Source organism: Poecilia reticulata, linkage group LG18 (genome assembly GCF_000633615.1).
Source record: "Poecilia reticulata strain Guanapo linkage group LG18, Guppy_female_1.0+MT, whole genome shotgun sequence".
NCBI classification, from domain to species: domain Eukaryota; kingdom Metazoa; phylum Chordata; class Actinopteri; order Cyprinodontiformes; family Poeciliidae; genus Poecilia; species Poecilia reticulata.
Window position 1 is genome coordinate 21,750,367 of NC_024348.1, and position 11,627 is coordinate 21,761,993.

General features: G+C 43.1%; 3 protein-coding genes across 5 annotated transcripts in view; 2 read left to right on the plus strand and 1 right to left on the minus strand.

The window, feature by feature from the left end:
• Positions 1 to 163: 163 nt before the first annotated feature.
• LOC103480964 (dickkopf-related protein 2-like) lies at positions 164 to 2,947 on the plus strand. Its single transcript, XM_008436180.2, has 3 exons — positions 164 to 780; positions 871 to 1,005; positions 1,791 to 2,947. The coding sequence occupies exons 1-3, from the start codon at positions 636 to 638 to the stop codon at positions 2,171 to 2,173; spliced, it is 663 nt and encodes a 220-aa protein (XP_008434402.1). The 5' UTR covers positions 164 to 635; the 3' UTR covers positions 2,174 to 2,947.
• Positions 2,948 to 6,845: 3,898 nt separating this feature from the next.
• LOC103480963 (GTPase IMAP family member GIMD1-like) lies at positions 6,846 to 9,060 on the plus strand. Of its 2 annotated transcripts, none has more exons than XM_008436178.2 (4): positions 6,846 to 7,137; positions 7,287 to 7,431; positions 7,529 to 7,791; positions 8,397 to 9,060. In XM_008436178.2, exons 2-4 carry the CDS (start codon positions 7,287 to 7,289, stop codon positions 8,670 to 8,672), a joined length of 684 nt encoding a protein of 227 aa, XP_008434400.1. In that variant the 5' UTR covers positions 6,846 to 7,137; the 3' UTR covers positions 8,673 to 9,060. The 2 variants fall into 2 exon arrangements, with proteins under 2 accessions (XP_008434400.1, XP_008434401.1); XM_008436179.2 differs by having other exon boundaries at positions 6,846 to 7,127.
• Positions 9,061 to 9,078: 18 nt separating this feature from the next.
• Positions 9,079 to 11,627, minus strand: part of LOC103480960 (aminoacyl tRNA synthase complex-interacting multifunctional protein 1-like) — a 9,531-nt gene continuing 6,982 nt past the window's right edge. Inside the window, exons 4-7 of one of the 2 annotated variants that reach the window (XM_008436174.2) lie at positions 11,184 to 11,363; positions 10,890 to 11,116; positions 9,412 to 9,583; positions 9,079 to 9,328 (exon numbers count right to left, since the gene is read on the minus strand). In XM_008436174.2, coding sequence (XP_008434396.1) covers positions 9,162 to 9,328; positions 9,412 to 9,583; positions 10,890 to 11,116; positions 11,184 to 11,363 — 746 coding nt within the window. In that variant the 3' untranslated portion in view covers positions 9,079 to 9,161. The remainder of the gene's footprint in view (positions 9,329 to 9,411; positions 9,584 to 10,889; positions 11,117 to 11,183; positions 11,364 to 11,627) is intronic. The other variant, XM_008436175.2, reaches the window with a different exon arrangement.

Here is an 11,627-nt window from a genome sequence, read left to right on the forward strand (position 1 = left end):
CGATCTATGTTTTCGCATCCACCTGAATAATGTGTAGTTGCGCCACTGAGTAAAAGTCGAAAGTATCCATTATTAAATCTACTTAAGTAAAGTACAGATACACGAAAATTGTACTTAAGTACAGTAACGACGTACTTGTACTTCGTTACTTCCCACCACTGCCGGCTTGGTGTCTGATTTCTGATTCCTGTTAGCTTCCATTGCTGTGGTTGTTACGTTTCCTCCTATCTGGTCTGTTTTACAGTTATTACTGTGTTTATATCCATCTTTGTGTTGTATCGCGTTAGCATGACTGGTTAAAGTCAATAAAGTGCAGACGGATGGATGGATGGATGGATGGATGGATGGATGGATGGATGGATGCTGCGTCTCCTCCAACAAATGCTTCATCATAAAGCTTCTTAATCTACATCCTAATCTGCTACAGCGCTTCAGATTGTACCAGTTCATCTCAATAATTTCTACAATTAAATGTTACCTCAACAAACCAGAATCATTAAGTTGCATGAAATGTCCCAGACTTCCCTGCATGGTCTGTTGAAATGTGTTGACAAAGTTTCTCACTGTTTGGTTTGAAACGTCCTGGATAGTCGGGAATATTTGTTGTAAACTTGGTTGTTCAGCTTTACCAGTGCATGAGCGACCTGGAGTGCACCGAGGGAAACTACTGCCACGTCCCGCCCGCAGGCCCCGCCCACTCCCGCTGCCACGCCTGCCGCAGGAGGAGCAGGCGCTGCCTCAGGGATAGCATGTGTTGCCCCGGCAACCGCTGCAGCAGCAGTAAGGCCTGCTTTCAAAATGATGGTCGTAYAGTTGGAAAATATGAAGAATTTTAACGTAGATTGTTGTTTTTTTTTACTTGTTTTTTAGACATTTGTGTTGCTGAGCTGGTCGGGTTTTGGTCTCAGAGTGTCCTGGACGCTGGTGGACACGTGAACCCGCCGCCGTCTAAGAGAGGATGGAGGAAACGAGGGAGGGTGAACCTTAACGGGTCGTCTGGTAGAGGTGAGTTTAAGTTTTTATTTCAGGGATGTTGTCGTAAAGAGCTTCAGTTTTCTGTGTTCGTCAGTCAGGCTGAGTAAAACCAACCAAACCCTTTAAAACAAACCTGTTCCCCTCCTGACCTGTGGGGGCGCTGCGCCAAGAACCGCTGAAGGAAACGACACAAACGCCTCTGAAGAGACTAAATGCAACTCGTCCATTAAATGGAAACAACAGAGTGATGTCAGATTTTAGTGGGTTGATAAAAGGAGTCATTTCTCCTGCTAGCGCTGGGCTAGCTCGTTTGTTTTGGTCGGACTTTTCCACTAAATTAATTTTTCGGGACAAATTGTAAAGAACTAATTAACTTTCTTGTTTGGTAAAGTTTTAGCTGAGTAAAGCCACATAAAGCTCAGAGAGCAGACGTGATCGGTCGACCCAACAGTGGTTGGTTCTTCGGTTTGCATCGGACCAAGTGGGCTTTCCAGGCAGTCGGATGGTTTGCATCAGAGCCTGATTATGATTTCATGCCTCCAAAAATGAACCAAACTGTATCGACAAATTATCTGGACCAATCTGAAGCTGATTTTCCACTTTTGGTTAGTGGAAAACGTTCATCACATTTAGTTTCCCCTGAATAAACGTCTCTGGAGTTGCAAAGCGCTGATTCACTTGCCTGTTTTGCAAGCTTTCAGTTCAGTCAAGCTTAAAAACATCAAGTCAAACAGGAAGTGTGATGGTCAACGACGGTTGGCTGTGGTTTTCGGACCAGTGGATTTTCAGCTAACGGTTCAGTGTGTTGGTTCCAGGTCAGCTGGGCGACCCGTGCCTGCGCTCCTCTGACTGCTCGGACACTTTGTGCTGCGCCCGCCACTTCTGGGCCCGGATCTGCAAGCCGGTGCTGCGGGAGGGCCAGGTCTGCACGCGCCAGCGGCGTAAGGGCCACCAGGGCTTGGAGCTGTTCCAGCGCTGCTCCTGCGGCGACGGACTCACCTGCCGGGCCGCGCCGAACCCAAACAGCCAGACTGCTCCAACACGGCCGGCTTCACTGCGGGACCAAGCCGTGAAACCCAAGTTTGAGGTTTTCCCTTCCGTGTCTCGGCACGTTTCTCCTCACACCTCGATGCCGGCCGCAACCTCGTCGTCTTCCGTGGCGGCCAAGACGAGACTCCACGTGTGTCAGAGGAGATGAGTTGGACAAACGGGGAGAAAAACGGACTGATGGAAGGATGGACAGAGCAAAAGCTGCTCTGTGTCTGTGATCGAGGCCAGAGGCAACGGGAGGCAGAGACATTTGTAAAAGAAAGAGTGAATAGCATTCCTGCTTACTCCCTCAGCAGCGTCTCCTTAAAGGTCAGCGGCTTCCTGTCACGCCAGCTGAAGGAGACGCGAAACCCTCTGAGGTTGGGATGTGATTTCCTCCAGGGCGTCTGGACGAGCCAAACCGCTTTGAAATCCAGTCTGACCCCTTTGGCCCCAGCAGCACAGGGGCAAATGTTGATGCTTATCTGACGTAATTCACACATTGGTTTCAGCTTTTCAGCTGCTCGGCAGTAAATCTACAAGGTCCGAAAGTCAAACCCGGAGAAACCGAGTTAAGCTAATGATGTTTGTTGAGCTACAGAAAATATTAACCAAATTTAGTCAACATTCCTGAAAATGTGGATGTTTAATTAAATAACTATTCCATCTTTAGACCACAGACATGTAAACAGGTTTTGTCGCTCTGACCCCCATCCAGCCGTTCACCATTGTTAGAATCCGTTCATGTATATTTCTGTTTTAAACTTATAATAACATTTTATGTAAATGTTGTCAAACTTTTTACGTTTTTAGCTAATTTTACTGGGTTTTTTCTCTGAGTAAAAACTAAAAAATGAATTAATTCTTTCTAGACTGCATATGTCTTATTGCACTGRTATTTTGAAAGAATTATTTTTACATAAATGTTGTATTTTGTGGTAAATCTGTGTAATTATTCACATTTATTCAGTTTAACTGAAAGTTAAAAATGTTTTGTGATTAAATTTGTTTCTTGCTACAGTTTTCTGTTTTGTACAATAGTAAAATCACACTTACTACACAAGACCTCTGAACCTTATTTACCTTTTCACTGCTTAATTTCTACCAATATGTTACGCTAGCTGACTAAGCTAGCTAGCTCCTTGAGTACATTTAAGCTAACAGTCTCTCCCTGGATTAAAACATTTCCAGTCATGAGTTTCAAACTGTTGACATCATGGGTCAAAGATCTAATGTTGGTCTCAAGAACACCTGATTTTATATACATTTTATCTATATTTGACTTTATCTTTTTGCTAGCAGCTAGCGTGTAGTAGCTGTTAGCTTAGCTAGCTAAAATGCTATAATCTTTGATTATCTTTGATTATAGCATTTTAGCTATAAAATGCTAAAATTTTATAGCTAAAATTTAGCTATAAATTTAGCTAAAATTTAGCTATAAATTTTAGCTAAAAATATATTTAAAAATATATTTTTAAATATATTTTTATATTTTAAAAATATATTTTTAAAAATATATTTTTAAATATATTTTTAAAATATAAAAATATATTTTAAAAGAAGAAATAATAATCATACATGAAAGAAATTCACCATATTATTGTGATAAATAACCTTATTAGTCCAGATTATTGATAGATTAAACACACAAAATGAAAAAAAAGATTTTAAAAAATCCTCTGTCATTTACTAAGCTGTTTGTAATTTCTAGTTTTAACTTATATTATTTATGAGCCATAGTTTTCCTTAAATGCACTTTATATGATGATATAAAGTGCATTTAAGGAAAACTACGGCATGTACTGAAGGCAGTGGGCGCAAAAAGTCATGAATATAAAAATACCTCCTTATTTAAGCAGGTAAATTTAATTTCCAAACATGAAAATCAAAGTTTGTTTTGAAACCAGTCAGGATTGGGGGGAAAGTTGTTAAAAAGTGGGAAAGAAATGTATATATGTGGTTGAAAAACAAAGGATTGAACACTTAAAGACATTGGAGGGAATATTACCATCTAGAAGTTGTGATGAACTGATTAGCTAAAATGTTTCACACCTGAGATTTATAAGTTTAAACACAAACACGAGCTCCCGAACTGAAACTGGTTTTATAACAGCTCCAGTTTCATTCATGCTCTAGAGTTGTAATTAGATACTGAGATTCAAATGCTGACATTTTGAAGAGCCACGTGTTTTTGTGTTTAACCCCTTAAACCGGTCCTGCAGGATAAGAAGTCGAGCTAAATTTGCACCCAGCTGGCGCATGAGGCCCCATCAGAGTTTGGTTCAGGCTGGGTGGGTTCTGGTCGGGCCCATTGGGTTCATTACCCAGAATCCATTTGGGGAACCACCAGCGTAGTTCTTCGTATCAAAGAGCTCAATCAGTTCAAAATATAAAAATCCAAACTCCCACACGGGGACAACATCCGGGTTTCTCAGCACATTTTCTGCCCTTATGGGTCTCATCTCACCTTAATGTAAAGATTAGGATAAAATCGCATTAAATTATACCCGTCAAACAACAGAGGGTCAAACTGCACCACTCTGTTGGTTAAAGTATAAAACCATCTGACACACGGCTCCCCCTGGTGGCGAGGCAGGTTACAATCCCCACAGTGTGTTTTCGGCTCTGACCTTTTTGTTGGATTTTTTTTTTTTTAATTTGGGGCGGGATTAGCTTTCAGAGAAGTTAGTTACATTTTAATTAACTCAGATTTCCTCTCTAATTCACCACTTTCTGTACTTTTTGGGTTTATCACCACATTTCACTTGGTCCATCTGTTTCACTCCCAGAGGTCATTTAGACCTGCGCGGCCGTTATTTATTTAATTTTAAGTCAGTTTGACTCGTACTCCAACCAACCACCAAATTACAAAATTTAGAAGTAAAAAAAAAATTAAGATAAGTGCAGAAATTATTATTCTTGTAGCTAAAAATACAACATTTCCATTTCCAAACAAGACTCCAGACTAAACCCTCCCAGCTGTTAACAGACTTTAAATGCTAATATTGTTACGTTTGTCCAGCTGAATGAGTCTGGCAGMATATTTTAAACAGCTTTGCTGTGAAAAACAAGGTTCATATGAGCCAAGTTGCATATCTGATTTGTGGAAAAACGCACGTTTCCTGCAGCCTTCCCTGATCTGATTGGGATCTTCTGCAGGTTTTCCTCCAGGGAGAACCTGAGCTTCCTGTTTGAGAGGAACCGCTGTCCCGACTTTGACTGCTGCTGCTGCCGTGAAGATAATCTCACCGGGTCGCTTCCCGGTTCAGGCACGTCCGCAGCAGGTCACCAATCTGCGTTGGCGTCACATTTCCATCCGCGTTTCCCCGTTTCGCTAATGTCACAGGTTAGTTTCATCTGATCCGAGAACAAGGACAGAGCTCTGAAGGTTAGCTTTCAGTTGTGTGATTCGGTATAACCGAACCGAAGAGGCCCAAGAATCCACTTAACCATGGCAGACGCCAAAGAGCTAACTGGCTAGCTTGACAGCTAGTTAGCAGTAGCATCAGCTGCCAACAGTCTCAGAAAGCAAAGATGTTCAATCAAACTTTTGTCTAACAGAAAAGTCCTACAAGAAAAAAAGAAAACAAAAAAGCATTAAATAATCCTGCCACGGCAAAATCTAACACCTGTGATCAACAAATTTAAGGCCAAGTTTCATTTTAGTCATGAATTTAAGAGTTTTTAAGGATGCGCAGACACCTTGTGGCAGGGGTCCCCCACCTTTTCCTGTGAGGGCCACATAACTTTTCCCTTCTCTGGTGGGGGGCGGAGTCAGTTCATATCAAAAATGTTACACGGTTATCACCTGCGCCGCCGGAAATTGTTGACGGGGGGCCTCCTCGATTGATTTTTACCCAGAAAGCACATGGGCAAAAACCGTTAGTGAAACGGTCACTGGGACTGACTAGTATATATTCCATTGAGGGAAAGTAACTAACATATGTTAACATAAAGGCTCGTTTTGAAGTATAAGCTGCTACTTACAGGCTTCGAAGAACTCGACCTGGAATGCGGCGTTCATAACAAACACGTGTTCATCTGCTCTACCGCTAGCAAACAACCGYACATAGCATAAGTGTCAAGCAGTTCCCTAAAAGTCCAACAGATGGCAGCAATGCACCATGCAAAACAAAACACCCACAGTTTACAGGACACACTTCCTGCTGCGGGCTGCACAGTGGCGCAGTTGGTAGAGCTGTTGCCTTGCAGCAAGAAGGTTCTGGGTTCGATTCCCGGTCTCTCTGCATGGAGTCTCCATGTTCTCCCTGTGCATGGTGGGTTTTCTCCAGGTACTCCRGTTTCCTCCCACAGTCCAACAACATGACTGTCAGGTTAATTGGTCTCTCCAAATTGTCCCTAGGTATGAGTGTGTGTGTGCATGGTTGTGTGTCTCTGTGTTGCCCTGCGACAGACTGGTGACCTGTCCAGGTGACCCCACCTCTCGCCCTGAACGTTAGCTGGAGAGACACCAGCACCTCCTGACCCCACTGAGGGACAAGGGTGAAAGAAAATGGATGGATGGATGGACTTCCTGCTACAGGTGGTTGAAGAAAAATCCACATAAAATACATGAAAAAAAATCTGAATGCTCTCTGGTCCACTGGTCAGGGGGCCGGATCAAATGTGGAGGCGGGCCGGATCCGTCCCGCGCGCCGTAGTTTGGGGATCGATTAGCATCAAACATTAATGAACCTGCCTGCATGTGGGCCTGATATGTAAACAGTTTGTTTAAAGAGAAGGAAGTGGAGATTAAATAACTGTAAAGTTTATGACTAACTGACTGGATGATCATTGTAGCGGCTAAAAAGAATAAATGGCTCCTATGATCATGAAAAACAACATTTTAACGGTGAAAGTCTCTGAGCGTCCGCTGACAGCAGGTCACATCAGTACATTTACATTTTATTTTTTGGCTTTATTGCAACATCAGAGCAGGTAAAAGCCAAACTCACCTTGACGTCAGCGCTGAAGTGCGAGGAACTGCAGAGACGTTTATCACTTTTATGGGCCAATAAACGCTGAGCGGAGCGACAGACGGGTTGAACTTTAACCTGCAGCCACTCCTCCTGCGCCGACCGGACCAGGAACCCGGCCTCTGTCTGTCTGCTGCGCCGGCTCAGGTACGACCAGGTGAGGAAGCGTTTTATTAAATGTTTTTATCGTCGTGAAGCACAGTAACGATGACTCAGAGGCTGGATCAAAGCTAAAGACAGAAGCTGTCCGTTTGCTGGGCTGTAAAAACGTTGTTGTTGTTGTTGTTGTTGTTGTTGTTTTGCCAGATGGGCGACAAACTTGGTTTCCATGACAACGTCCTGAGTCGGCTGATAAAGCCAAGAGACGGACAAAGGGATGTTCTCGTTTTAAATGTGCTGTTGCTAGGAGACAGGCAGAGTGGGCGGAGCTCCGTGGGGAACGCTCTCATTGGTCAGTCCTGTGAAAAGCAGAATTTCGTCCAGGTCCAGTTTTTTTTTTTTTTTTTTTCATGCGACTCTAACGACGTTTTTCTCGCTGGGTTTCAAAGGCGGGGACGAGTTCCGGACGGGAACCTGCGTTTCTGGCGTTTCCATGACGACGGAGCTCCGTGTCCTCAGCAGGGAGTTTCCGGCGTATTTCAGGAGGCAGGGGGCGGAGTCTGACCTCGTGCTCAGAGTCGTGGACACGCCCCCSGCGAAGCTCCGCCCACAGGGCCTGCAGGAGCTCTGCCCCGGCGGCGTTCACGTCCTGGTGGTCGTGGTGAGGGTCGATCAGCTGGACGAAAACTCACAGCTGCTGAGCCACACGGAGGTACGAAACAAAATGTATTAATCTGCATTTCAACCCAACCTATTTCCGCTTAGCGGCGGTTTTGTGGCCCGCTACTTKCTGTGTTTTCGTACCTTTGGGATAGAAAAATGTCTGCTGCTCCTGCAGAGACTAAAGTTTACCAATATACCACTTTATATCAAGCTTGTTTGACTCAGTAGCTGCTTATTTTGTCAAATAATCTGGGCAAATAAAAATGATTTCTCCCAACAACTGGTTCTAGTGCAAGCTAGTGGTAATGTTAGCTTAGTGTGATCATTTTTCCACATCTGTCAGCTAACGGAAATTAGCCATACAAGTTATAAACGTCTAACTACTTCAATAATTCATGACCTTCAACACAGATGCTGAAGTTTACAGAAAGCTCACAAAGCAGCCAAGTAAATTAGCGATTCAGGATTTATCCAAAAAATGTATTTAGGGGAAGCTAGATATGCTAAGCTAGCAAAATTGCTAACTAAATTAAAAATTAGCTCCAGTGTTAGCGGATACTAACGCGTTTCCTGATAGGAAAAATAATCCACATTTCTTAATTTTCTTCTCAGAAACATGTTGAGACTTTCTAAAAACATTTTTTTGCCTTTCAGAGCCTCTTCGGTCCAGACTGGCGTCGTCACGCCATGCTCGTCTTCACACACTCCGATCACCTGGAGAAGGCGGGGCTTCAGCCGCCTGCGTTCCTCACCCAGAGCTCTGATTGGCTGAGCTCTCTGGCTGAAGAGGYTGGGGGCGGGGCTTCGTTTTTGGACAACASCTCTGATTGGCCATCAATCAGAGGCCGTCCAATAAGAGATCAACTGCTCCGCCTCTCAGCGAAGAACCATCACGAAGCTCTGCAATTTATGCCAGACCAATCACTCTGACACAAATTCTGAGGACCAAAACCGTCAATGTTGATGTTGTTTTTAGGCCTGTAACAACAGCAAATGTCGTAATTATTGCGATAAATGATAATATTTTATTTTTAGAGTAGTATTTTGAAAGACCAATAAACTTTAACTTTGTTAAAAAAGACAGTCAACACTGAAATTGGAAGATATTTCAAATATAAATGTTAAATTTCACTAAAATGCTAAAAAAAAAAAAAAAAAATGCATATTTTGAAAAGTGCAAATTAATCATTTTAGTTTCCAACATGTTTGAAGAAACTTTAGTGGCAGCCATGTTAACTATAACCAGCATTTGAAATAATAAAAATAATAATAACACGAAATAATTAAAAAGCAACAGAAAAAACATAATTTTGTTTGTTTATTTAAGTATTTTTTTCCTTTGGTCTGTCGGTTCATTCGCAGCCACAACAGCAGCAGAAAACGTGTTTGTACACAAATGATCCAGAAGGGGGCAGTTTTCTATCTGATGGCGCAGCTAGTGAGAGATGGAGCCCTGCAGAGCCCCTTCCCCTTCACCTCGAACCCACAGCCTTTGTAGTTGGCCACACCTTTGCCGTCCACCTGCAGGTCAGGCAGCAGAAGCTCCCAGATCCTCTGTTTGGATGAAAGTTCACCATCCGGCTCTCCTAAAGCAACATGGTGGATCCTAATGTTGATGCCTGTTGTAAAAAAAGGCTGAAAATGACCCGAACACTGTCGCCATAGTTACCAGGGTAGCTCAAGAAGGTGATTCTGTCTCCGGGGGCGGAGCCTGATGGCGGCGCCAGCAGCTCGGTGATGACGTCAGAGGCGCAGCAACACAGGAGGCGGCCACGCGAGGCCACGCCCCTCATTTTAGAGGCCTTCACGTTGCATAGAAACACTCCAAGAGAGCCTTTCAGCTGCCGAGAGGAAATTTAAATAGTTTTAATTAATAATAAAAGATTAGAAAACATACAAGCCAAGAACAAAACCCACAGTACAGATTAAGCTAGCATCTTTATCATTAGCTGTTAGCTTGACTCTGGTTAGCTGCTAGCATGATTTACTAGAGAAATACAATTTTCAGACATATTTTGAATTATTATGACTCCAAAATTCACAAAATTAAGTGAAATTCATTCTATTTGTGTAAAATCTAGTTAATTAAATCCAGGTTTTTCCTTCATTTCTTATTTAAACAAGAAACAATCGCATCTAGATTTCCAAAGCTTTATTATAATTGTAGGAATTAATTCAATATATCTTAAAACGTAATAAAATAAATTTTGATTTCAAGATATTATTAATTAGTTAATTATGTGTTTTTATTTTTATTCCAGTGGAAACTTGACAGCACAATTTTTAAATAAATATTTAATTTCACTGCTTACATATATACAATCCAGTCATTCACATCAAATGTTCATCTTTTACATTTGTATTTTAATAAAAACAAATATAGCGCAAAGTAGAAGAATTGAGTGGAATTTCCTATTATTTTGATAGTTTAGGTTAATTTCTGAATACCCTTCAAAATCAAAATTATATTTTATAAGCAGAAATATTTGGAGGCATACTGAAAAGGGTTTGAGGAAAAAGTCACATTTTGTTACGAAAACGTTTAACTTCATAATTTGGAAATTTAAGCTAAAAAGGTTTCAGTTTTCATTCAAAACACCTGATATAATAATGTTGTTTCCTGGCGTTTGCCTCGGTGGTCCCCAGGCTGCGGCCCGCGGGCCACATTTGGTCCGGCCCCCTGAACAATACCAGAGAGCTTTTTTTTTTTTTTTCATGTATTGTATTTTCCGGTTTATATGTGGATTTTTCTTCTACCACCAGGGGGCTCTTTGGCGGGGGGTGTGTCCTGTAGGCTGTGGGTGTTTTGTTTTGCATGGCGCATTGCTGCCATCTGTTGGACTTTTAGGGAACTGCTTGACTTTTATGTYATTTAATCAGTACGGTTGTTTGCTAGCGGTAGAGCAGATGAACACGTGTTTGTTATGAACGCCGCATTCCAGGTTTCCCTCAATGGAAGATATACCAGTCAGTCCCAGTGACCGTTTCACTGACGGTTTTTGCCCATGTGCTTTCTGGGTAAAAATCAATCGAGAAGCCCCTGCCCCTCCCCCTGTCAACAATTTCCGGCAGCGCAGGTGATAAACGTGTAACACTTTTTCTGACTCCGCCCCCCACCAGAGAAGGGAAAAGTTATGTGGCCCTCACGGGAAAAAGTTTGGACCCCTGGTCTACCTGGTCCAGATCTTGCAGTCCTCCCAKTTTGCTGACGACGGTCCGCGGAGCGTTTTCTCCCACATCCACTTCCTGAACACTCATGGCTTCCGCCAGCGGGTGGCGCCGGACGCTCAGGATTCTTCCGACACGCAGATCCAGACGTGACGCATCGATGCGAGACTCCGCCCCCAAAGAGAGCGGGTCTGAGACCGGACGAGCTACGAGACGGGTATAAAACGTGACTGTCGTTTCATTTTCCGCTGGTTTATTTTGGTTTGTTCTTACCTTTCCTCTCTCCTCTCCTCCGCCTGCCTGCTCGGTCTCTGCTCTCACCAGAGGAAACGGAGGGAGGAGGGCAGTTTGGAGGAACAGCAGCTGTTGCTCCTGCAGGGGAGGCGGGGTCAGGGTTGGAGTGGGCGGGGCTTACACGACGAGGGGGCGGAGCCTGAGAGAACAACGCTTTGGCTGGAAGAAAACATGTTAAATCAGCAATAAATCGATGAAAGAATTGATCCTGAGCTCAGTAATTATGTGCCAATGACTGAGTGCATCTGAGTAACTTATAGTTTAGCAAGATTTCAAGTCTAAGGCTGTCCGCCATGTTTACAAGAGGTTAAAAACATTTCCGTAAAACTTCCTTCAGAACTTTACGGTTCCTCAGTCCCCAATGGGAACATCTTATTGGATCCTTTTTTGACCTGGTGGAGTTTAGATGTTATTTAGGGTGAT